Consider the following 27,129-nt stretch of genomic DNA (forward strand, 5'->3'; position numbering starts at 1 on the left):
TGAAATTAGTGTGCATCTTACAATCGATGGCGTCTTAGAATTGAAGAAATATGTTAAGTCCCATTTTTAAGCCTTTACCAGAATCCGATGCATGCTTACCTGAGAGTAAGGCCCATTGAAAAATAGGACTAATATTTGTTCCCTGTGGCAGCCAAGAGGCTTTCACTCCGCAATTTTAGGACCCAAGTAATGCATGAGGAGATACTGCTATAGTCTTACACCAAGAACCTAGAGGACATGCACTCTATACGGTAACAGTGGATGGTTGTGATGAAGTAAAATCAGTCAATTCTTGCTGGATACCTACAACAGCAACCACGAGACAACCTGAGTGAAGAGCATTAAGAGGCTATAAACATGGTCATACGAGTTTCAAGGAGGTTATGGCAAGTTGGCCATTTACACAAAACACTACAGACAAGAGTAAGCAAGATGGAATTGAAAAGGTGTACAGTACACACTGAGCAACGTTGTTTTGACTTGCTGTATTTATATACTATATAAATTTTACATGCCATAATATTTACAAGTGGGGCAAGTGCTTTTATCTTTAAAAAAACAAAGATCAAACTTTAGACATCTCTGAACAACACAGCTTGTATAAACCAGACAGATTATTCAGATGAACTGTATTTAATACAGCTTTCCCCACTCCGTCTCCTGATGCAGGACCAGTGAATTAAGTGTATCACAGTTTGATAGCATTTCATCATTAAAAAAAAAATTAAATCACAGTATGAAATGTGTCTGTAACTAGAAACTTTGAAGAAGGGACAAGAACCAGACAACTCAGACCCGTCAAGACAAGCATCACAATATTAAAAATAAATGCAATAAAAATGTAGTGGAAGTATGAGGTTGGTTCCTTCGGGCAATTTTTGGGACAACGCAGGGTGGCTGTAGGCCCTGGTGCCTGTTGACTGTCATCGTCCACGGGCAAGGACTGACAAGTCGCCCTAGAACGGTAGGACAGTCCAGTCAGCTTGAAAAAGCTGAGGGTAGGCAGCTGCAGGAAGCAAGAACGGAATGAAGAAGAGATTCGCACGTAACAGCAATCCCGAGTATGGGTTGCGTATGACTTATTGAATTGTGGGTTGTCGTTACGTGCGAATCACGAACAACCTGGGAAGAGAACCCATGGCTCGTTGAATTGTGAACTTTGGGGTGTTTGGGGTTAACAACCTAAAGTTAAGCCATAGTGTAGGGTTTGCACCCACGATTCAACAACAATCCATACTTGGGGTTATTGTTATGTGTGAACTAGGTCAATGAGACAGAAGATGGAGGAGATGAAGACAAACTAGACAAGAAAAATGGGGTGGAAGCAGCAGCCAAGATGATTGGGGGAGAAGGCCACATAGGGGTCGAGCAATGGCCAAAAGAACAAGCCTGCAGAGGGAAAACCCAGCCAAGGAGGCAAGGGCGACCAGAGTGGGGGAATAGAAGCAGGGAGGGCAGATACCCCAGACCAACCGAACAGCTCATGGATGGTGAGACAATGAGCCCAGCTGTTCAAACGGCCCGCGATTGCCAGTCGGTGGTTGGTTGGTGACCTCTCAGGGCCAGGAGAAACAGCCCCCTCGAGAGGTGTGGCAAGGAGTCTTCGGATGTGTTCTGAGATACATTCAAAAACTGGTAAGAGTCTGAACGGCACATTTCACAAAGTCCAAGACTGGAATCCAACAAAAATTAAAAAAATAAACAAAGTAAGTGAGTTTCTAGTAGCAGACATCACAGAAAACAGATGAAGCTCTTGCAAAAATCCTAGTTGTGTGTGAATTTTTTTTTAAATAATTCTTTAAATTAAATAGAGACTATCAGTTGCAGCTTGATAATTCTGTGGTTTCCTCGCCCCTTGCGTCAGATGTGTAGACTTGGAGCAACATCACATGAATAACACAATCAACCTGAGTCTGTAACTAAGCAGCATTTGAGATGTTCTGTTCCAGGGCATTAATTCTTACTGTGACATTTACAGGGTAAATTTTTACGATGTTCAGCAGTTGTAGAAAGTTTCCATCCTTTTTGTTGTTGGCTTGTTTTTGGATTGCAGATAATTTAAAAAAAGAAAGTCTCAAGGTAAAAACTAAAAAAGGTGTTTTTTTTCTTTTCTCCATGGTAAAATCCTGTACAGTATTTCTGAAGCACCAATTATGAATTAAAGAGTTAATCGCTTTTCGGTTTATAAATATACTGCAAGCTGTGGAGGGATGGCTTCCAGCTGAAACCCTGGATCTGAAAGGCAAGAAGGACAAGGTTATTCTTGGACACCAAGTTTCCAAGTTGAGTTTTTAATTTGGCCTAAATGTTCTAATTACTTAGCGGCACGGCACACTTGTGGCACTGAAACAACTGCCTCACTGCCGGTTCTAATGCTGAAGCACCAGGGGTTTTGTCACCTGATGTCCCTGAACGGTTAGCAACTATTCTACATGGCTGCCAAAGGCTGAGAGATGGGAGAGGAGGGCCTGTTCATCAGCTTGGGTGAGCGACCAAGGACTCATCTACACCTGCAGGGCTTTGGGGAGGGACGATCCTGGAGGGGCACACACCAGTGAGTTGTCCTGGACGTAAAGAGGGATGTTCCGGGGCGCCTTTTTTTTAAAACAACAACAACAACAAAGTTTGTGCAATTGCGTGAGCGCGATCCTGCACGAAGGTGAGATTTTGTTTTTAAAAAACACAACCACAACAAACTCGGCACTGGAAGACACAGCGCGCCATCCCAAAGATGGCGAAAATGTTCTCTCCCTCACCACCGGACTCACTGCCCGCACAGCTCCATGGCCGTTTCCTGAGCCCTGCTACTCACAGGGAAGGAGGACCCCGGGAGGGAGAGCCACACCGCTCGCAGAGCTCAGGATGGCCCCAGGACAACGGAGAAAACTGGGGGAAAAGCAGTCCCAGCTATCCCGAAGAGAATGTTGCCATGAAGAACCTCAACGGCGGGCCTTCTCTGTGGTGGCACCCACCCTCTAGAAAGCCCTCCCTTGTGTGGTTTGGGAGGCGGAAAATATAGTAACTTTTAAACCTCTCCTAAAAACATATCTTTTTAGACAAGCCTTCCCTGGACTGTAACTTATTTGTATGTGATTTTAAAGTTTTAAATTGGATTTTATGGTTTTAGTTGTAAACTGCCCAGAGAGCCTAGGCTGTTGGGCAGTAATAAATATGTAATAAATAAATAAAATAAAATAAATAAATAACCTGGGAGAACAGAGTGCTCATCCCTGTTTTACCCAGGGATCAGCTGTGCGTCATTTGGACATGCAGGGATGACCTCGTGACCAGGTGTAGATTAGGCCCAGGAGAGCCATGTATCAAGCTCCTTGGAGAGAAATGGGATAGAGAGAGAGAGAGAGAGAGAGAGAAACAGCCACTCCATGGGATTTCCATTTGATTCTCTTACCTACATTATGGTCTGCAGATGGGCAGGGGCCATCTCTGTTGCTATCATCTATGCTCTTCGTTTGTTGGCAAAGGGCAGTGTCTCCATCCTGGGGCCCCCGGCCACGTTTTCTACACGCCTCCACCGAAGATTCGGCCATCTCCCAGGTTTTGAGATTCTTGGTTTCCAAACTGCTTGGCTTGGGAAGGGGAGGAGCTGAAATTTCATCGCAGCCTTCTGATTTCTTTGTACGTTTCTTCTTTTTCTTCTTCTTTTTCTTATGTTTATGCTTGTGAGTCTCTGCCTCGGAGCTGGACACAGATGGGTCGGACTCCTGGCGATGCCTGAAGGAAGGGGAAAGGAGTTACCAGGAACATCCGTGGTGCAATAGTTATACTTCCCTCTTAACCCGAACAATAACATTCTTCTTTAGCGGAGAAGGATATCATGAGTGGGTTACTCCGGGGTTCCAGGTTGTTGAGGGCCCGTGAGCAAGACCCCCCTCAATGGGTCTCCTCCCTCAGTGAGTCCACCTGCTCAACCTCATGGTCACCGGCAGCTATTGCTCCTCCTCTTTCTCATCATGGCTTGCTTGATGGACATGGGGCCATTGAGCAACAGGCAGGGGCATCTCCTGCTCCTCCATTGTCTGGACCGGAGGGGCAGGTGAACCAACAGGCTGCAGTGGTGAAGAGGAACAACTCCAGGGGGCTCGTCAGTAGAGGGCCCTGCTGGAGGGCGGGCCCTTAGCAAGAACCCAACCATGCCCCCCCTTGACTACTCTTCACATGTGCTCTGGGTGCAGGGCCTGAGCAAGGGCATTACCCTTCCTGTGGGAGGGGGAGCCCCCAGTTCCAATCCTGCCCCCTTTTGCAGTTACAGGGTGGTTTCAGAGGCGGTGCCCTACTCTAATGGCATTTGGAATTTCTCCCTGCTTCACAGTCAAAGGTGGGAAGGGAGGCAGCCTCTACCATCTTTGTTCTTTTTCCTCCTCCCTCCTGGTCCCCTTTCCTTTTACGTTGCATGTTTTAGACGGAAAGCCTGAGAGTCCAGGGTTGTGTCATCACTGCAAGCCACACTGGGAGCCTTTTTCGGCTGACGTGTGGGGGTAAAAATGCTTTAAATAACTAAGTCTAAAGGGGAGGGCATTTCCATTTAACAGGGAAACGTGTGACTACAGCTAGGCACAGGGCTTGCTCCGCTGTGAGTCACGCGAACCATTCGTCAACTATGGTCGTGGGTTGGAAGACATGTTTTAGCATCTACAGAGTTTGTTCTCCTGCCTCGTGACAAGAGGAGAGGAAAGCGCTATTATACCCATTTTACCGGTGGGGAACTAGGGCTGAGAGAAAGCAACGTGCCTAAGATCAAACCAGCTATCCATAGTTCATGCGAGGTTTTAAATCAATCCTCAGTGTATTACTACTTCACAATATCGTGAAGATCCACTAAGTTCCTTAACCAATCACTCCACCAAACGCGTGCACGTTCAATTTAAGACCAGCAATTCCCTTTCCATCACATTACAGATGTATAAGCAACAAGAAGAGAGAGACCACAAAGCTTTGCAAATGTTGGCTTTCATTCGTCCGCCCCGCGTCACTAACCTGTACTCTCTCTCTCGGTGTTTATCTTTTAACTTCTTCTTTTTCTTCGACTTCTTGTGCTTCCGCCCTCTTTGCTCGTCGAGAGATTCACTTTGCAAAACCTTTTGGCATCTTTTTTCCAGGGGGCTGTCGCCGCCCTCGGGGCTCTGGCATCGCCGTTTCCTTTCCTGGTCATGAGTCCATCTGCTTTTATAATAATCATATTTATACGGGCTACTGTAAACGTAACTTGATTTGTTATAGTCTCTCTCGCAATGAGTGAATTTTCTATCCTGATTATACCGGGGGACATGGGAAGAGTAATGGTAAGACCTGCAGCCCTCCCATCTCCTCGGGAGGTCTTGATAATACCGCTCTCTGCTCCACGAACGCTCGCCTTTCCCGTAACAATGCCGGTTCCTTTCCGGGTCCGTCTTCCCTCGGCTGCGAGATCTGTAAGGGGGGTATTTTCCCAAGCTCCTCCCAGGGTCAGGACTGCATGGGAACCGGTAATAACTTGCATTGTAGTACTCTCGTCGATAATGCTCTTGCTGCTTTGCACCTTCCCTGCTGTGGGAGCACCTCCTCTTGCTGTAGTGCCCATCTGGTTGGCTCCGGGTGGCCTCCGTGGCCACCGCCTCCTCCGCTGCCACCTCCTTCTCCTCCTCTTCCTCCTCGCTTTCAGAGCGCTTCCTCTTTGAACGGTAGTGCTCTTTGTCAGTTTTTTTGGAGGTGAAAACTTTCTCCTTCAGGGGAGAATGAGATTTTGGCTCTTGCCTTTCTGGGTTCCCTTGGAATTGTTCGTTGTTTTCTCCCAGCCGGCCACCGTCGTTCTTCGAGCGCGGGCTCCCCCCGATGGCATCCGGCCTTGGAACGGAAGAGGCGTCGGGCGGCGTGGCATCCTCATAGCTTTTCTCACTGTCCTGTGTTTCTCGGCATTTCTCCGCCGTGTTGAGAGTGGCAAGCTTTTGAGAGCTACATTCATTGTCAGACTTGGCAAGGGGGCTTTGCACCCCCTTTTCAACTGCCCCCAAAGCGCCTCTGCCAGGCTCGGGGCTCTTTTCCCAAGCCACCTTCCCTTCTTTTGGTCCTCTCGTCTTTTCTGCCTGGTCCTCCATGTCACCTTTCCTGGGGAATTCTTCCGCTCCCGGGGAACTGGACTTATGGCCCCGTCGCCCATCGCTCTCTAACGGAGGGATTTCCGTTTCGGCGGTGACCCTCTCGCAAGGTTCTTCCGTGGTAGAAGTGATTTCAGGGTCTGACGGGGCCAACGGGTTCTGGATGTTGTTGGTGAGGGTACCGGGGGCCTCTTCGGAACAGCCCCCTTCTTCCGACGCTTTTTCGGTTCCACTAGCACTGCACATAAGAAAGAGACACTCGTAACTGGGTAGAAAGATAAATACACAGCAAGATGGAGTCGAAAACAAACGCACCTTACGCATTATTAAGAGTTTTTTCAACTCCTGGAAAACTCTAGAAGACACGTTTGTTCAAAGACACGTTTCTATGTGGTGACCACGCCAGGTGTTTGAGAAAGTGGGCTTTGTCTAGCCCGCAAAAGCTTATGCCCCCCACCCCCCAAAGGTAACGTATATTTCAGGTCGTGCAGGACTCATTTATATACGGCGCTACATATTCTCGTGAAGCAAATGGCTATGATATTGCCAGTGTCCCAGTTAGATACAAAGCCTCACAAATTTCACTGGAACATCCTTCAAAGTATGCAGCTTTAAAATGCAGCTGGGCTTATTGTTTATTGACATCTCCTGCTATGTAGCTACAGCCTCGTTTCTTCCTTATCCCCTGCCTCCATGAGAAGTTGCTCCATCCCACAGCTACCCTGCTCCCAGGAAGTGGGCTGTGAGAATTTGCACTCACTGGATCAGTGCCCTATGAAGAGCAGTTGGGAAGAAGCCTTTTATGAAGACCGAAACCTTAATCCACTCAGAAAACACTTCTGATTTTAATTACTTAATTATTTTTAATGTAAGAACTTATAAAACTGCTGACGGCAGGCATCATCTTAGAAGAGGTTCTCCCCCATCACTAGCACAGGATGGGATGCCTTTGGTGAGAGACCTAATTTATATTTTATATATTTTAGAAGTTTGCCAGATGAAGCAAATAGACACATTAATGCATCCTGTTAGGGCTGAGAGGGAGGAGAAATACAGAAAACACAGCAGAGCGGACTGTAAGGCCAAATGATTTTGCATGGAACAAGGGTGGGTGACCGGATTCCCTGGCAGATGTTTTGGACTACAACTCCCATAATCCCGGGCCACTGGCCCTGCTGGATGGGGCTTGGAGTTCACAACATCTGGAGGTCACCCCAGGCACAGAGGTTTTCTCCAAGATTTTCCATGAGGCACCAACATGGCTTAAATACACAACTAAGAAATATGTTCAATGAGAACCTAAAGGCACTCCAAGCACATTTAAAAAGAATATAATTTGTCCTTTTTTTAAAAAAAATGTATTTGGAAAAAGCACGATTCGTTTTACCTTATTATGTCCCCTGATGAGGTTTTCAGCTGATTGTATTTGAAAGACTCTAAGATCCTGTCTTCAGGAACTGGGGGCAAAGCTGTAGGTGCTCCCTATTGATTAAAAAAAAAGTGGGGGAGGGAGGTTAACATATAGCATGAATGCAGCAACCATCAAGACCGACTGCTCTAGATTCCTGTGAGAAATAGGCGTGCCCAACTCCCTCACAGAGCTAAGACGTACAATGGCATGTACATCTTTTTTTTCCATGTGACAAAAAGCTCATTTTTCCACCCCACAAAGATTTGGAGTTTCTTTCCTTCTCCCATCCGGTTCACTCCTTTCTCTTTCTCCACCACTGTTTTTAATCTGCCGTTTCTTACGGCCAACGCGGCGACCTTCTGTTTTTCATGTAAATGATTGTTTAAGTCAGTCTTGGCACGTTGCAAGACCAAGCGGCGAAGAGGCCAGAGCAGGGACGTAGGAACCTGCCTTAAATGCAGTCAGGCCCGTGGTACATCTAGCCCCGTATTGTTGGCACTGACTAGCAGCGGAGATGTCGGAACTGACCCTGGGGGTTTCTGCATTCTATCGCTGAGCTACTTGGGCAGAGAAGAGCTGGTTTTTAATCCCTGTGCAGCCATAAAGCTCACTATGTGAACTGGGACCAGTCACACACCCTTGGTCTAACCTACCTCGAAGGGGTTGTGAGGATAAAGTGGGGGGACCCCCATGTACGCCACCCTGGACTCAGGAACATTCACTCCCCCTCTGGCTTGAATAACCTCCATCTTCCCCTTATTAGCTTTAATCATCTACACTGTGCCAACCATGGTTAATGCTAAGCTATGACTCTCATTTTAGCCAGTTTGAAGTGGATTTACAAACCCTGGTGAAGAGGGGCCTTGATTAGTGCTAACTACTGTTACCATCAGAGTGAATGGAATCATAAACCATGGTTAGGACTGGAGGAGGGGAGGGGGGGCTGGAATTCATCCCAGAAAGGGAGAAGGATGGTGAGTGGCTGATGGTTTATTGCATTTATATCGAGCCTTTCTTCCACGGAACACAAGGCAGCGTACACAGGGTTTCCAGAAAGTCTCCCATCCAGTCACCAACCAGGCCCAGACCTGCTTAGCTTCAGCAAGGCTGCTGTATCATTTGGCTTCAAGACCACACCATGGATTTGCCCATTAAGGCTCGCTGGAAGCCAGGCCTCACCCCTGAACCGGAGAAACTGCAGCAGAGAAACACACTCACTTTTCCAGGCAGTCCATTAGCTTTGGAAAACGGGTTCTCGGCCAATTTAGCGGGCTTTGCTTGGCAAGCGGAATCATTGCATAGCTGTCCGTTTTGCTTAGGGGTATCGTTCAGGCTAATAGAAACGACCACGGTAATGTTCTTGGGCAGCTCATGCTGCGAGACCTCCTTCTCCACGCCGTGACAGGACGCAGAGGAGCTCTCCGTGGCGCTGGCCACGTTTTCAATTAAAACGCCGTTGAAAGGCTCGGAGTGGCCGTTCTCCTTTACCAGCCCTTTGGACTCCTCGTCAGAGTCTTCCGAAGATTCTGCCCCGTACGGTACCAACATACTCGGGCTGAGTTTGGACTTGCCGTTCACCACCAGCTTGGGACCTGCTTCGCCGGGAGCCGTCGGTTTGGGGACTTGGTTAGCAGCCGATACGGTAGACGCGCTTGAGGTAGATTGCACCGCAGAAGGGTTGGAAATGGTCGAGGACGGGGCCGGCTTGTTGAGGTTCTCCAAGGTACAGCTGGCGTGGGAGACACTTTGGCGAACAGGCAACTTGTTGTGAATACTGATGGTGATTTTTTGCTTTTTGGAAGGGTCGGGCGTCGTAGAGGTTGCAGGCCTGTTCATCGTCCAGTTTGGGATGGACATGGTGGGCGGAGCAGAAGACGGCCTGCTCAGGGCAACGTTGCTGGCGATCGCCACAGAGCTGCTGGGAGTTTCTTTCAGGGATCCAGTTCCATTCAAGTGATTTGAATTCTGCAGCAATAAAAAGAAAAGCAATGAGGAAACGAAATGTCCAACATTCCAAGGCTGCTGGTCGTTTTTGTGGCTTGTTACACCACACGTGCTTCACAAACACCCCAAACTATGGTTAAGTTTCCTTAACTATGGTTTAGCACGAGGTCTGGGAAGGCTCACCGGGAAACCATATTTCGGTGAAATCGGAACTCTGTAAATTAAAGGGAACTGGGGGAGCAGATAAGCAACAGTTTTGTGATCCACAAATCCAGATTTCACTACTTCCCCCGCCCCAGAACATTTCTGTATTGTAACATTTATCTTCCACCTGCATTGTAAGAAAGGGTTGCAATAACATCATTTCAGAAGGTACGGCTTTGTATAAATCCTTGCACCCCAGCCAGCTTACTAATGCCATTGTCTTCAAAAAGAGAGAATTACCTTAATCATGTGGGGAGGGAGTTGTGGTCCAATAAATCCTGGCGCAGTTTGCTTATTATTGACTACCCTCTGATTGATAACAGGCCGGGGAGAAGACTGCCCTGGAGTGTGAACGGAATGAATGTGTTCGCCGCCATTTCTCATGTCATGGGACCTAATATATAAGAAAACATGTTGATCCACGTTTGTTAGCTGAACGTTTTGCACAGTGCCATATCTGCCGTAATTTGCTCTTGTTCACTAGGCTGGTGTACATAGGGCACAACCCGATTCAGGATGAGACGGGAGGGAAATGGCCTACAACTCCCAGCATTCCCCAGCCAGCATGGCTGGCTAGGGAATGCTGGGACTTGGGACTTTTTGCCATCTAAACATGCATAGGTTGCACTCTTAATTTGCCACTTTTGCATTTCACCCTCTCCCCAAGAAGTTCTTAAGTGGTGCTTCAGCCACACAACTATCCTGCGAGGTAGATCAGGCAAAGAAACAATGACTGAAGAGGTTATCTGAACTTGGGTTTCCCCGTATCCCAGCCCAACACTCTAGGCCAGGGATGGGGAAGGCTTTAGATGTTCCTGACAATGGTGGCAGGATAGGCAGACAAGTAACCAGTTTGCCCATTTTGTTTAGAGAGATCAAGTGAGGGGAAATGCAGAGGTCAGGGTGTCAAGAAGAGAAGGAAGTCCAACTTATTTAAGTATTTGACATTACCTGATATAAAAAAGCACATAGGCCTGCTGATTCAGTACAGTTCTGATGTCACTGTTTGAGACAGTAGAGTCGTTCATCTGGTACCACTGTCCATTACTGGCCTATAAAAAAAGAAAAGAAAGAAAAAGTTGTTGCTGTCTTTGAGATCAGTTACAACAGTGTAACGTCTTTACAAAGCGTTTAAGTATACAATGGTGTCTTGACCCAAGATTTTTCTAGGTCAAGCGTATCATATTGGAGCGTGTTCAGAGGAGGGCAACCAGGATGATCAGGGGTCTGGAAACAAAGCCCTATGAAGAGAGACTGAAAGAACTGGGCATGTTTAGCCTGGAGAAGAGAAGACTGAGGGGAGACATGATAGCACTCTTCAAATACTTAAAAGGTTGTCACACAGAGGAGGGCCAGGATCACTTCTCGATCATCTCAGAGTGCAGGACATGGAATCATAGGCTCAAGTTAATGGAAGCCAGATTCCGGCTGGACATCAGGAAAAACTTCCTGACTGTTAGAGCAGTACGACAATGGAACCAGTTACCTAGAGAGGTGGTGGGCTCTCCCATACTAGAGGCATTCAAGAGGCAGCTGGACAACCATATGTCAGGGATGCTTTAGGGTGGATTCCTGCATTGAGCAGGGGGTTGGACTCGATGGCCTTATAGGCCCCTTCCAACTCTACTATTCTATGATTATCTAGACGTCTCTCAATCGGGTTTTTGGCTTAGTTTCAGGACAGAAATGCCCTTGGTACCATCTACAGAGAGCCAGACAGAGGGAGTACATCCCTGTTAGTTCTGCTGGATGTCACAGCAGCTTTTGATACCATCATCTGTCAGAATCCCTCATCTGAAGCACCTTTCTGGGTTCAGGCCGTGGTGGGAACTTCCTGGAGGGCAGATTTCAGAAGATAGCACTAGAAGACTCTTACTTGATTCCTCATTCTACAGTGTCCCACAGGGATCAATTTTGTCCCCTGTGCTGTTTTAACATCTACGTGAATCTACTGGGGGACATCACCCAACAGCTTCGGGATTTGCAGTCATTTTTATGCAGGTGATGTGCACCTCTACCCCGCCCTCTGTTCTATCACATGCTTAAGAGTCTCAGTGCCAAAACTGAGGAGGCCCTCTCCTCAGATATGGTTGGAACCCTGCCAACCATATCTCAAGATGGCAGCAAGACTCAAAGAAGGGCCTGCAAAATGGGATGAAGGCACATATGAAGTGGTTGGGGGAATGGGAACACGATTCCTGAGATAGTGTAGGAAGATAGAATGACCCTGAAGTGCCAAAGCCTGCATTAGCCATCTACCCTATTTCTTTGATTCTAAGACGCACTTTTTCCCCCATATAAGCATCTCTAAAAATAGGGTACGTCTTAGAATCGTGGGTGTGTCTTAGGGTTTTTTTGTTTCTGTTGGTGGTACTGAAATTAGTGTGCATCTTACAATCGAAGAAATACGGTAGTTCCCTCAAATTATGCCATCTCACAAAGATTCCACATATATTATGTCCAGCAGAAAGTCTAAAGATTCTAGAATCAGAAAGATTCTAGAGCACTGCCCCAGGTCTCTCCCCTCTGTTCCTGGGTTTTCCAATATCTTTCTCTGAGGTATTCACTGTTTGAAATCCCTCCACTCGTTCAATGGAAAAATGCTGCTATAAATCCTTAAAGATGCATCGTTAACGAAATGCTGAGATGTTCTGCTACAGGAATTTGAGACAACCCAGGACCGAACAAGAAGAGCATTAAAAGGAACAAAGAACAGCTCCCTTCCTCTACAGTATGGACAACATTTCATGTCAATTTCATACGCTCCAGAGTCTACTCAGTGACAAGAGAATTGGGAACCACAAATGTCTAGAGGGTTCATCATCTTTAGAAAGAAAACACCTTGATTTTAGTGGAAGGTGTTCTCCAAACCAGGCAGGAAGAGACAGCCTGCCCTCTAATGGGGGAAAAGTGAGATACACAGCACAGCAAGTTGTACAGAAGTTAAAAAGGTATGATGATGTATATTTTTTTTCGCAAAGCAGCAAAGGGACTCTTTGGAAAGGGAAGGGGTGGTAGTAGGAAGAGAAACCATTTCCCATAGTATTTATGTTTTAGGGAAGGCATTCATGAACCCCTAATGCTAATGTTCGAAATCTATGGCACACTCCTGTTGAAAGATGTAGGAAGCTAGAGAGCCAGTGGGTTGGTTTGCACGTCACAGAAACCCACTGGCTCTGCAACGTGGGCCAGCCACCATTTTGAATAAGCAAGCCGTGGCGGGAGCACATCGTGGTTGTCATGATCTGCAAAACTGGGCATCGTGGGTTATCTGAGGGCTAAACAACCCCGGGATAACCCTAGAACAAGCCTTTTATAATTTATATTCAAAATGGTGGCCGATGTACATCACGGAATCCTGCGGATGAATTAACCCATTGTGGCTTACCGTGATGTGCACCTTGACCTCCCACTACTTCCGTGTGGTGTAGTGATTAGAGCAACCTTCCCCAACCTGTTGCCTTCTAGATGTGATGGACTACAGCTCCCACCAATCACAACTATCATGCTGTCTGGAGATAATGGGACTCCAACAGACTTGGAGAGCACCAGTTTGGGGAAGGGTGGGTTAGAAGGTCAGTCTAGGACTGGGGAGACCCAGGTTCAAATCCCTACTCCTTTGTGAAGCTCATTTCAGGCAGTTACTATCTCTCAGTGTGACCCACCTCACAGGATTGTTGTGAGGACAAAATGGTGTTTGTGTACAGGGGTGGGGGGAGAGAACCATGTACACTGCTTTGAGCTTCCTGGAGAAAAAGCATGATATAAATGTAGTAAATACATCAGAACAACTTTGAAGTGATCTACGCTGTGTCCGGCCACCTAGTTTTCCCAAGTTATTCTACGTCACAATGATACAGGCATGGGAGCACCTGTATATTTAAGCTGGATAGGTCAAACTGTATTCTACTATTATAAGGCCTGAACGTTCAAAACCTTAATAAAACCCAGGAAAATATATATATATCCCAAACTGTCTGAAATTTGGCATAGAGTTATCTTTGTGTTAAGTGTCACGCTCTGCTCAAATTTCAAAGGGATCCATTAGGAAATGGCTGAGATACAGCCATTTAAAAAATTGCCCTTCCTGAGCAAATTCTGCTTTTTATGAGCATTTCTTTTGTCCAGGCATCACATACCTTCAGGGTTTTTGTTTGTTGCCCCTTTAACCGAGTCCAAAAATTCGGGGGAATAGCAGAGATCTTGCCCTTCCTGTTTTGATAAAAACCCGTTGTGCATTTACCAAGTTGCATGGTTTTTAAAAGCTCAATACATTTTCCAGTAACACCGCAGCTCAGGCTTAGTGACTCATTCGATTCTACCTGGCAGAGAGCCTCTTCCCTAAACAAAGATGGCTGCTATGGAACCGAGAAGGAAGGAAGAGGCTGCTTGCGAGCAAATCGGCTGGAGAAGGGGTGGGCTTGTGTGTTGCGTTATATAAGCTTTCCCACAGGCACGTGTGCATAATGTTCTTTTCTTTTTCTGGCTGCATGGTTTGGGTTTGCTATGGGGGGAGGGGGGCACGTTTCATTTTCTCTGGATATATAAGGAAGTGCCTGAAAGAGGGGAAGCTTACAGCAAAGTCCCCAACCTTTTTGGGGCTGGTGGGCACATTTGGAATTTTGATAGTGTGTTGTTATGGGGTGGGTGCGGGGTGGGTTGCCCATTCATGAAATACTTGCTTCCCAGAAGGAAACTGGTGAGACTGAAAGTAACTTGTCCAAGAACCTAAGCACAAAGCAGAGGTGGGATCTGAGCACCAAAATACGACATCAGGACGGACAAGGAGCCTGGTAGGCACCAAGTGAGATATCTGCAGGGACACAGGTGCCCACAGGCACCATACTGGCCTAGGATGACCAGAGCCAGAAGCATATTTTCGGCGTCAGGAGTTGAACATCCTGCATTTCAAATACTGATGAGATATACAAGGTAAGTCCCTATGTAAATACTAGTCAAGGTAAACGTAACTACTGCTTTATACCTTCTGCTCTCTTCAGTGAACAAATGCGTTGTGAATTTATTATGTTTATAAGCATATTATCAGCATAGTGCGTGACGTGAGATGGTTTTTTTGAGCAGAGTAAGTCAAAGAGCCTCATGGCTAAAAACTGAGTGGCACTTTAATCTGCCACGGTTGACACTGCAATCCCTCCTGTACATGGTTGTTTGGCCCACTGATTTTAACTAAGCGGGACCACGGCAACGTTACATTTTGTGTCTTTTGCCCCGAGAACTCCTGACCACTAATCTCTCGGAACCTTCTTTTATGTCCGGGAGTCCCACCTTACGTACGTTGGACCCAATGTAAATTTAGCAATGCCCCTCTGGATCAAACCAAGGGTCCATCTAGTCCAGCACTCTGTTCACACAGTGGCCAACCAGTGGCCAGCGACCCACAAAGCAGGACACAAGTGCAACAGCACCCTCCCACCCATGTTCCCCAGCAACTGGTGCACACAGTTAATGCCTCGGATATTGGAGGTAGCACATAGCCATCAGGGCTAGTAGCCATGTACCGCCTTCTCCTCCAGGAATTTATTCAACCCCCTTTTAAAGCCATCTAAATCGGTGGCCACTGCCACGTCAGATCCAACTGGCTGTGCTCTGCTTATAAATCCTCAAGGTTTAATGAATTCACTTAGCCAACCTGTTGTGAACTATGCACGTTCAGTCATATATGCAGGACTCAAACAAGCTACCTTTTACTCACTGGCCTGTATGAAGTAGGCCCCTACTCTTGTGCTCATCTGGGCGTCCTCCATCTATCCACCTTGCTCTCTATCCATTAACGAAAACGGCTGGTCACTGCTAGCTTGCGCTATTGTCTCGAACCCAAAGGCAAGCACATAAGGCAGGCAGAGTGTCCAGCGTGCAGCTCAGTGGCCACTGCCCCCTAGCGTTCCCCGAGGCGCACTGCAGCATATGTACATCCAAACTGGGCCGTTATCATCTGCATACAGAAATCACCTTTCCACAGTTCAAGGACGCTCATGTAAAAAACATTAACAGGTATCAACAACAGCAAGAAAACAGGAACCGCTGCCACCAAACCAACCGAATGCCTTCCAGAAGAAGGGTGCTTACACCCTTTCCAGGAGAACCACTTCTAAGGGCTTGGCAGCAGGTAGGGTGTGAGAGCAAAGGCCCAGTTTCTTTCTGCCGGGGTTTTTAACCATGCAGTGAAAAGGGCCAATCTATCTCTGTGCACCCTGACCTTCAACTGATCCCGTTGCAAAGAAGTCTGTGATGGGAAGACAAAACCCGTACAAAACCCAATCCTCTCTAGAAATCTGTCTGTGGAGGGGTGGAATTTGGGCAAAGGTAACATGGCTACAGAGAAACGAGAAAGGGCAACGCCTAGTCGCAACACCAGGATTTTCCTGTGTATCCCGGCAACGTGTAACTGCTTCTCTTTGCTGTTCAGGGGGAAAGAAATAAGATTATACACACAGTTACAATGACCAGAGCTTCCTTTTTATTCAGCTACCTCCCAATTACAATTACTCCGTAACGTTCTCTTGATACAAAGACAAATTTCCAGATAAAGTGGGCTCAGGCTGAAGGAGAAGATCAGCTTGTTGTAGGTGTCTACTGTTTGCTGAGCTTCTCACTGAAGAATCCCCAGTAAGCTTCCAAGGAACCACAGAGTTTCCTGGGATATGGTCCGAAAATCACTGTATTAAAAACGAAAACAAAAACACCTACCCTTGCTTTGGCTGGGAGCCTAGCTCATGACAAGGACAACAACCTATTTCCTAGCTGATGCAGCCATCCCTGACACGAATTCATTAAGGCTGTTCCGGTGCAGTCACCTCTTCACAGACTAGCTAATAAAGCGGCAAGCAACTAAATACTCAACATGTGAATATCTCGCAGCAGCTGAAATTTACCGGTAATAAGCCCGCAGCAAGGAGACTACCTGGACTGTCTTTTTAGGCAGAGAATATGTCGTTGGTTTTATTTTGCCTCCCTCCACAGCGGACGCGTTAAACCTCTTTCAACTCAAGAGCCAAATTCCATTTCTGAGAAGCTCTCAAAGTGGGGGGTGGGGCATTCTGGTGGTAGGTGATGTTGAAGGCAAAAATGCCCGCCTATTTCAGCTGAACGCTCTTAGTGCCAGTAACTAAGCCTTGGGAGATGCATTCCAGCCTTTTAGCATGGGGGGAAATGCACAAAAACTGAAACCACCGAACGACCAGTGGCCCAAGGAAACGGGGTGAGGCTAAAGGAAGAGGCCTGAACATCTGGGGGATCTTAGAGGTCTGGACCTGGACCCCAGCACAGCTGGATTTTGCCCCCAGGGCTGAGGTTCTGCACATGGCTTTGCTAAGTTTGCTTGTTCACGTGCTGCATTTGCAGCCCACTGTTCCCAATGCCTTGGGAAAGGCGTATCTAAGGTCCTCCTCTGGGTGCCTACTCCGAGGGAAGCTTAGAGGACAGCAACAAGGGAGAGGACCTTCTCAGTGGTGGCCCTCCAATTATGGAATGATCTCCCTGACGAGGCTCGCCTGGCACCAACATTGTTATCTTTTCAGTGCCAGGTCAAAACTTCTCTCTTCTCCCAGACATTTAACAGCACCCCAGATCTATCTCTGGCTGAGAACTCAGTTGTTTTTAAATGGATATTATCTTTGCATGGTGTCTGGTTTTATGGTTTTAAATTTTGTATATTGATTTAATCTTTTGTAAACTGCCCAGAGAGCTTCAGCTATGGGGCAGTATAGAAATGTAATAAATAATAATAATATGTTGGGGATTTCATTTTATCCTGCCAACAAGCCTGTGAGGTAGGGAGATTGCTCAAGGCCAACCAATGAGCCTTCATCACTGAGTGGGGGATTTGAACTCAAGGCTCCATAGCCCATACCCAGCAGACATTCCTTGCAGACTCCCTGGAGTCCTTTGGAGTTCTTGGCTCCACAAGCACTTTCTCTCTGTTCGCAGCGAACTGTGATCCAGATTGCATAGATAGGCTTGTTCTTGCATTTGGGGCAGAGGGTTGGCTTGGCTTGGCTGACTTTTTGCCCCTTTACAACTTTTTGCCCCTTTACAACTTGGCTGACTTTTTGCCCCTTTACAACTTTTTGCCCATTTACAACTCTATGGTCCTGTAAAACCAACAGGCGTTTTTTGAGAAGTGCTGAGTGGCTCAAAAGAGGAGCCCCATGTCAGAAGGGCAGATTGAAAAGAGAAGGGTACATAACATCCTTCTTTTAAAAAAGGAGCCTATTTTGCTTGCACCCACATTTCGAATCGAGAATTCACCAGCAAAGAGATCAACAAAATCCTTATATGAGAAGATTTTTTTAAAAAACCTGGCAAACAGGACAAATAGCATTCAGCTCCTGTCCTCCTAGAACCACCTCCATCAGCAGGTATTTCACCACTTAGCTCATCCCTTCCCAGAACTCTCTCCTGGACTAACAATTTTGCCTTGTCATTTTATAGCTCTGTGCAATAGTATGAGAGTGTTGGTACCTAAATAGACTTATCTCTCCTCTTCCCTCCCCATTCCTTTTCTTCTTGTGTCGTGTCTCTTAGACTGTAACCCATTATTTATAGAAAGTAACTTGCCTTGAGTGTTTAGGCGGAAAGGTGGCATACAGAATGTATTAAATGAAACAGAGAGAAAGAAAAGGATATTTACCTTGATGTAGCAGTAGTAATGTCCTGCATGACAATTGAAACCAGTATGGACCAGGACTGCATACAATGCATAAATAATTGGCTCTTCATTTGGCTGGGACATATATGGTCGAATATCCAAGTATTCAGGATATTTCACTTCCTACATAGCAATGAAAGGGAAAGGGTTGCATTTTTCTGAAATGCTTTAGCAGAAGAAACAGTATCAGGTTAAAACCAAAATCCAACTATGCAGGGATCTGAATAAAAAAATAATAATAATTGGGGAAGCTGTGACATTTCCAGAAGTGTGACCCTTAATTACCCAGAGGACATTAATTCATGGGTGATATGCAAGTGTTAATGAAATACATAAAAACACTTACTCTTAGTGAACAACAGGACACAAAAGCAATTTTAAAATGGAAGTTGGTTTCACTAGGTAGTAGTAAGAGGACTTCATTGCTAGTGGAATTTACCTGATCCCCTCTTTATAAGCACTATTTGTTCATTTAAAAATGTTTTTATATCACCTGTCATCAAACTGTATTCCATCTTGCTTGGTGTATTTTAACATGCTCTAATCACGGTACAAACGTAGCCCAGTCTTACCTTTGTAATTTTGCCACCACTGAAATTTGCAAACCGTTTCAGGGACAAGGTGAGGACATTTGAAGCTCGATGTATTGTAAACCGCTTTGATGCAGGGACCATTTTTTTACACCTAAAACATATCAAGAGGACAATCTGTTCAGCTTCCATGACTAATTTTTTTTTTTTTTTTTTTTGCATTTACTTAGGCCTTAGCTAGACCTAAGGTTTATCCCGGGATTGTCCTGGGGTCATCCCTGTTCAGGTAAATGACACACAGGATATCCTGGGAGCAGGCAGGGATGATCCCAGAACGATCCCGGGATAAACCTTAGGTCTAGCTAAGGCCTTAGTTTCCTGGAGCTCAGACAACTGCCTGCCAAAGTGGAATAAGTCTATGCATAGGCTGAGATCGACCTTCTTGAATTTAGTGGTCTTCAGATGTCTTGGATTACAACTCCCACCATTGCCCAGATATGTTAGGGGAAGGCTGGCTCAGACACAGGCTCAGTTCAGACAACACGTTTCTCAATGGTGGTTTTAGAACTCAAAGGTGCAGTTTTTACACCACTGTTGAGGAATGTGTTTTTGGAAAACACTCCACGCTGAATATCCATGCTGTGCAGAGGAGAGTTCCTGCACAACCGTTGTGTTGCATGCTGGGTGGAGGTCTCCGTGGAGTTTTCTGTTGCGTTGAGTGGACTTTTCCCACTGGCTACGGAGTTCCCTGGCAAGAGCAGCGAAAGGAGTGAGTGCCGCTGTGGCGATACCCACCTTTTTGTCCCTTGGGTATGTCTGAAGTTTGTATGTCTAGCGAGTGCGGAATGTTTGACTGAGTAGGTGTGGGTGATGATGCTGTGAGAGAGGGGGAGGAAGGAGTATAAATAGGCTGGCTGAGGAGATTGTGAGTTAGTTAAGGGAGGATTTGTTTAATTTGGAGTGTTCAGTGGTGTGGAGAGTGAATGGAGATAAGATTTTAAGAGACTTAAGATTACTGTTTTTATTAGAACTAGTAGATTAAGCAGGTTAACGTGCATTTAAAGTAACGAAGACCTGTTAAACAAAAATAAACATTTTATTTTGTTTTGTTACCTCAAACCACATGTCTGCTTGGCTTTATCACCTGCTCTACAGTTACTAACATAAACACCATATCTATATCTATATCTATATCTATATCTATATATATCTTTCAGCTTATTACATACACAGCAGAACCTTTCCAGATTCTAGCCTTTACCCTCTCATATGAGGAAAAGGTTGTGTTTTACCCTACCCTCAGGTTGTTCAAGTGGTGGTGCTTGGCTTGAGGAGGGTGTGCTAGGCAAGGCCTCCTGTATAAGGTTGGTGCCAACGCAGCCATTCTAGGAGAGCTGCTGGGATTGGTTCCCCCCCCCCTTAGCAATGGCTGAAGAGATACCATCGGGAGGACCAGGGGAGGAACTATCAACCAAACGTCACAATGGATTTTATTCAACTCCACAGTAGCCCACGGTCACACAATGTTGGAGTTAGAACATGTTGTGTGGGAAGTGCCCCCTAAAAACTCAACCCTTGAGTGGAGTTTTCACACTGCGTTGACTAACATGTCGTCTGAACTGAGCCACTGAGTCAATCTGAAATAGTTGGTTCTAAGAGGTTAGCTCTTAAGGGCAAATGAAAACGCAAGATTTTAGAGGTCCGCTCCATCATGGCTCGGAATAGTGCCTTTAGTACCATAGCACTCACTCTCTGGAACTCCCTGCTACTACAAATTGGGTTTTCGGCACCTACTGAAAATTTAACTTTTCCAACAGGCATTGCCAGGAAGCTAATCTTATTTTATTTGTTTATTTCATTTTTATACCGCCCAATAGCCAAAGCTCACTGGACAATCCACAACAATTAAATCCACAACATAAGACACAACATAAAAGTTCAAAACTACAGTATAAAAGTAAAAAACAAACAAACCTAGCAGCAATGCAAAGATATAAAATGCAGTAACTGAAAGTCTAAAATGAATGGGGAAAATAAATCGGTCTTCACCTGGTGCTGGAAAGAGCACAATGTAGGTGCCAGGCAAGCCTTTCAGGGAAGCTCATTACACAAATGGGGTGCCAAGACCTGTTTTTGTATATTGATTAGAAATGTCTTTAATGTAAATGCCTATAAATATCATTAAATAAACAAACTCTGACTCCTCCCCGCAGCCATGCCACTGCTCCTTAGTTTTCAGTGGTGGTGGAGTGGAGAGGCACAGCATTCCTCAATTTTCCTAATGAACCAAAATAGCACTTCTTATACCATAGATCTTATACCACATATCACTAAAGTGATAATGTAACATAGCAAATGCTATTTTCCCCTCCAGTTATGTATGAAATGCAAGCCAAATTCTTTTTAGAGCCATGTAAGAGATATGCAAGACCAATCAATAGAGAGAGACATTAATTTTCCTCTTACTTGCTACATTTATAGGCATTTTCACCATCCAGTTGTTCCGGCTTGACAAATTGCTCCAGGGCTTTATTAACGCTTTGAGCGGACTAAAAGAAGAGAAAGAGGAAAACTGAAGTGAGCTTCACAAACAAATAAATAAACAAATAAATAAATTCACATTATCTCTAGTCCATGGCAGAATCTCCATAGTGTATTTTACAAGGAAACCGCCTTCCAGCTTGCAAATGCTTTGAAATCAATGAATTAGGAATTCTAGACAAGAACTCTAAAACGCCATCTATCATCTACCAGCAAGCCACAAATAGTGTAAAATCATTTCCATGCTTTTAAATGGAGACTTTTAGGAAGGATGACGTTGCCTTAGCGGAAACCAACACTTCTGTCATGTCAATAGCGCATGGATGCTTCTACATCCTCCCACAGCTTCTGTGTCCCAGAATGCATGCCACCTCAGTGACAGTACTGCTCCATGAAACATATAATTAAATGTATGAAACTTACTACTATTACCTTAGATGGATTTAGACAAATCCATAAAGGACTGTCAGTGGCTATCATATCATATATTTCGGATTAGAAAATAAAATTCATGCTAATATTGATCTCGATGGAGTATTACACACGAATTGGTTTTTCAGAGTAACTGCGTTAATGTAGGAGGTCTAAATAAAACTTTCTACAAGTTAATGTACCTTTATCTCCAACGTAACATCCAGATATGGATCAAAAGTATCTGAAACACCTTTGCAGTTCATGCATTTTACTGAAATTTAAAAGAACAACAACAATGTTTAGCATAATATGAAGGGTCAGAACTAGAGTTCACAGCACTCTTAACAAATGTCAAAAATATTCTAAGGGGGCAGGTGTTTAGGAATGTACCTCTAGATCTTAGGTATCCTCCAAATATTTGATGAATGAATGTGGTAGCCTGGGTATGTCTGTCCAATCTGAAAATAAGTTGCAGAAGTAGATGAATTGCTTAAAAGTCAAAATGCACTTTAGCATACATACAAGAAAAACGATTTAAGGGGAAAATGGGTATTATTCTGTACAACTTACTTGTTGCTACCATTCAGACATGCTTTCTGCATAGCATCAACAGTGTACCGTAGAAATTCATGTGCATCTTCCTGGTTGCCAAACCGGAAATGTTTTGCTATCCCTAATAAGTAAAGAACACAGTTACATTTATATTATGTGAACTTATAACAAGAGGTAGATCAGGCCTGCATAACTCATGACCCTCTAAGCTAAACTCAGTCCACAAGCCATGTATGGTGGTGCACCAGGGACACAACATACCTCCTGGTTTTGCACGGTGCCTGGGACTGCAAAACCAGGAAAATTGGTAGGCTGCAATACACAGCAGGTACACTGTGTTTGGCATGGTGACTTATGTGCTGTGCAGACCTAATGTAGATTACAACATGCTGCATGTAACGAAGTTTAGAAAAGCTTACGTCTAAGGTCGTTTATGACAGGCATAGGCTTGATGACATTGCCGGAGTTAGAAAGGGCCTGGGTGATGTGACCTTGCATGGTGCACATCATGCAAAATCCTTGTTCGTGACCTGAACAAAATAGACCAAAAAACAAAACACATTCCGAGTTATAAAACACACACTTAACAAATGTGTAAAATGAATGTGCTTAACTAGAACGGTATGCTATCTTCTCTCTTGCATGCTTCAATTTCTAAGGTGTTAATGATTCTCAGTCCTCAAGAGCAGGCCAGTAGTAAACTGAAGCTGTTTGCCCTCCCTGTAGTGTAGCATTAACTCAAGAGCTTTAACGTGGAAACACCGTAATAATTTGTGATTCCCGGGTTGGGAAAATATCGCATGGTGGGATAGTCATAATATGTGCACTCTTTCTTCTTTTGGCACAGAGGGAGAGACTGGTCCAGTTCGCACATCTCGGCAACCCAAGGTATAAAGAAATACTGGTTAGTCGTGACTGAGTGTGAGTGTGTGAGCATACTGACTCAAAGCCACCTGCCCTGGCTCAGCCAAAAAACACAAGGACATCCCATCCCTGGGTTATTAACCATGCTCAGAATCATGAGTTGTTGTGGGAGGAACATCCCACACTGGTAACCCAAAAACAAACCGTGTGTTACAAATGTGGGTGTTCCTCCCCAATTCTGGGTTGGGATGTCATGGGCCAGAGCATCCATGGGTGTTCTTTTTTTAGCTCAGGAGAGAGTGGAAGGACAGGCTGGCCACTGAGAAAGATTGCATTTATACAACGGAGACTGGCACACCGCACAAAGCAGCCAAATGCTTTGTGGGGTGCATGGATTTATGACCTTGCAGATATATACAGCCAGATAAAAAGAATAATGAGGCTGGCAGATGCTATACTGCTGTGCTGGAAACACAGCTCAGCACTAGGGCATTAGCACATAAAATAATTACACGCTTCACTATTCCAGAGTTTCAAGAAACTAGACTGGACAAACTTTGAAGAGTCTGCTTTGCATACACTTTCACGTTCGTCTTTTCAGAAAAGCGTGACAGATGTCAAAATATACTCACAGGTTTTGGAGTGTTCATGGGAAAGCATGTAGTTGGCAAGAGGAGGGGTGTAGGTCAGACACTGCAAAGCAGAGTTGAGGAAGCACGTATTTCCAAGATTTTGGAGACCAGCTCCAACTCTGTGCATTTTTTGCCATTTTAAGCATATCTTCTCCGACGGAAAGAGGACCTTCTGGGGCGCCGCAATGCCGTCACCAGTAGCTGCTGAAAACCAAAGGTACGTTTTTGAAGATACTGCAATAATTAATACTATGACGAAGTAATTACCCAAAGACTCAAATTATGTCGTAACAAAACTGTAATTTTAAAAACTGGGCTAATTGGCCTTGTACAGCAATGTAATAAACAAACAAACAATACTAGATGCCTTTGACGTTCTGGCTGAAAGGTGGCCTGAAAAAAATCCTTTAAATAAATAAAAATAAATTTGTCTGTGATATTTATATACCACTAAATATAATAAAATTCCTAAATGAAGTTAATCGAGAAAAAAAATCCTACAAGTGGGTAGCTGTAGCAAAAACTCAAGGAGTCTGGTGGCATCTTAAAAGGGTAATGCATTTTTGTGGCATACGCTTTCATTGATTAGTCTGCTTCGACAGTACTTTCTGTCCCCACCATAAGAACCTAAGAATTGCCATGCTGGATCAGACTGAGAGTCCATCTGGTCCAGCAGTCTGTGCACACAGTGTACAGGGATGTCGACCAGGGACCAACAAAGCAGGACATGGTGCCACAGCATCCTCGAGTCCATGTTCCCCAGCAACTGATGCACACTGGCTTACTGCCTCGGATACTGGAGGTAGCACATAACCATCGAGGCTAGTAGCCCTTGATTGCCTTCTTCTCCAGGAATTTGTCTAACCCCCTTTTAAAGCCATCCAAATTGGGGGCCATCTGCAGGGCAAATGCTCTGTTCACCTTTTAAGTGCTAAAATTGTCTACTAGGGTTGTCATCCCAGTTAGGCAGGCCCTATCCAGATCAATGTAAAATCAAGAATTTTTAAGATGTATTGTTCCTGTACTAATGTTGTTCCCTGCCTTGATCCAAAGGGAGAGGCGGGTAAGAAATAAATATATTATTATTATTAAAGGAATCTTAGTTGATTAATGTGCAAGTTTTATTTTATTAATAGATTTGAGCCACATAAATATGCATATAAAGTGGGGGATTAGCTCCAAGGGGAAAAGGTATATCACATAGAGGAAGGGATGCCTCTTAAGACTGTGCGATTTTTAAATGAATATATATGAAGTATAAAAACCTGCTGCCTCATTCAGTGGGAAGAATCTTTTAGTCCATCAAATTAGTTTTTAATGGATGAACAGTGCAACCGCATACATGTCTACACAGACGTAAGTCCCACTGAGCCCAGTGGGACTTACTCACAGGTAAGTGGTTACAGGATTGCAGCTCTACTCAGAATTGTGCCTTATTTTTAGTTAGTTAGATAACTGTGGCATAGCAACAATATGGAATACAGCCCTGCGTTTTGGCAGTAACTACAGCTGGAATTGGTTTTAGAAATTTAGGTTATGCATGGCGCGTACATTTGCATGATTTGCTTTACCTTGCAAATCTAAGTGTTCTGGTTGTGGAATTTTGGAGCTTACTGGAGAAACACCGGAGTGGCTCTTACACTCTAAAATCCTTTAGGCAGAGTGACCCCATGGGTGCAGTCACGTGAAGGAAAGTAATATATGAGCGGGTGCTCCTATATTGAGTGACACTGCCTCCTTGTGGAGATTCACATCAGCATGGAAGTATATTCCACCCACCCCCTGCATCCACTTACTCAAATCACCTTCAGGAAACGGTGCTGTCAACGTGGCTGTGCTGGCTCACGGGACACTTCTTCTTGGCTACCAAGAGAAAATGCCAATACCAGAATGTGCCTCGGTGTATTACCTCTCTGCTTCCAGGGGCCTGCCCAGCATGGAGGATATTGGTGTGCATGAACCAGAGGCCAGCCACTTATGGCCCTCCCAATGCTTTGGCCTACAACTCCCATCAGCCTTAGCAAGCAAAGGCAATGTTGAGGGATGATGGGAGTTGTAGGCAAAAACATCAGGAGGCTCACAAGCTGCTCACTCTTGCCCTAAACCCTAGAAGCTGATTCACACTCATCAATATCCTCCATAATACCGAGGGCTTTGGGAGCAGGAGGAGAAAGGAATCCTCTTGTTACCATTGATCTGTAATAACAAAGGGATTTGCCTTGTGCGCCACCCCCCCTTCAATGGAAGGCGAGCAACACAGGGGATTCCCATTTTTATGTCCAATCATAGATAACAAGGGACTTCTCCAGTGGAAGCAGCAGCTGCGCACTTGTCTGGCGCTGGACAAATGCGCTTCGCTTGTCTTTTACCTCTCCCTACCTGGGCAAGGTGAAAGATGAGCAACGCCGGGCTGAACAGCTTCACATGACCTGCATCCTCACTCTAATGATAAAGTGGCTTCACTGAGCATGGATCTTCTCTAATGGGAGAAGCGCTGTGGTTCTGGACCAACAGCCAGTTCTGGACCAACACACTGGGTGGGTCATCCACCCAGTACATCAGCCTGGAACCAAGTGACATTGGGGGCATGGACCCACCCCCTTGACATCATTCAACCTGCAGAGGGCTGGGTGGGCTCAGTCAGTACCCCAATGAATTGTAGTTGCCCACCCCTGCCAAAAAGCACCTGGTTAAAACTTCATTTTGAAAAGGAATAACAGGCTATATGTTAATGAACTATGAGATACGAACAATTATACATGATTACACACAGGGTCCAGATTAGATAAAGTTCTCTGTATCCAATTGCTTCTAAAATCAACATGATTATAGGTAGTCCAAAGTACTTTGTTACACTGAAAGGATTTTGGCATGACTTACTCTGGATCAGGGCCAAGTGACATCTACATGTCAACATGAAGATCATGAATTAGGGATGGTAGAAGAATTTACGGGTGAGTTCATATTCCATAGCAAACTCACCCAATCCACAGCCACTGGACTGATTAGCAGTATGAAACATTGACTGCTCTGGAATTTGCATCCCAGCTGAATTTTACAACAGGGTCAGAGAGCTACCTTATATTTTTTTTCCCTACTCTTTTCCCCTTAACATTCTTTTCTAGCGGTTTGGAGCTGCTAGGACGTGCAGTAATGTACATGCAAGTTGAAATGGAGCCAGAAATGCCCCTGGGAGGAATGGTAACGAATGGCGTTCCTCACAAGGACATTGCCCAGAAAAAAATCGGGGGATGGCTGTGTGTCCCCTGCCCCCATC

General features: G+C 45.2%; 1 protein-coding gene across 2 annotated transcripts in view; it reads right to left on the reverse strand.

Moving 5' to 3' along the window:
• Positions 1–470: 470 nt before the first annotated feature.
• USP42 (ubiquitin specific peptidase 42) overlaps positions 471–27,129 on the reverse strand; it is a 38,866-nt gene continuing 12,207 nt past the window's right edge. Inside the window, exons 3-17 of one of the 2 annotated variants that reach the window (XM_063142922.1) lie at positions 23,853–24,056; positions 22,776–22,886; positions 22,375–22,477; positions 22,195–22,262; positions 22,005–22,075; positions 21,316–21,398; positions 18,892–19,003; positions 18,302–18,442; positions 10,603–10,703; positions 9,892–10,045; positions 8,722–9,468; positions 7,480–7,574; positions 4,996–6,330; positions 3,414–3,732; positions 471–2,235 (exon numbers count right to left, since the gene is read on the reverse strand). In XM_063142922.1, the coding sequence (XP_062998992.1) occupies positions 2,167–2,235; positions 3,414–3,732; positions 4,996–6,330; positions 7,480–7,574; positions 8,722–9,468; positions 9,892–10,045; positions 10,603–10,703; positions 18,302–18,442; positions 18,892–19,003; positions 21,316–21,398; positions 22,005–22,075; positions 22,195–22,262; positions 22,375–22,477; positions 22,776–22,886; positions 23,853–24,056 (3,713 nt within the window). In that variant the 3' untranslated portion in view covers positions 471–2,166. Of the gene's footprint in view, positions 2,236–3,409; positions 3,733–4,995; positions 6,331–7,479; positions 7,575–8,721; positions 9,469–9,891; positions 10,046–10,602; positions 10,704–18,301; positions 18,443–18,891; positions 19,004–21,315; positions 21,399–22,004; positions 22,076–22,194; positions 22,263–22,374; positions 22,478–22,775; positions 22,887–23,852; positions 24,057–27,129 lie in introns of both variants that reach the window. The other variant, XM_063142923.1, reaches the window with a different exon arrangement.

The sequence above is a fragment of the Elgaria multicarinata genome, chromosome 17 (assembly GCF_023053635.1).
Source record: "Elgaria multicarinata webbii isolate HBS135686 ecotype San Diego chromosome 17, rElgMul1.1.pri, whole genome shotgun sequence".
Lineage (NCBI taxonomy): Eukaryota > Metazoa > Chordata > Lepidosauria > Squamata > Anguidae > Elgaria > Elgaria multicarinata.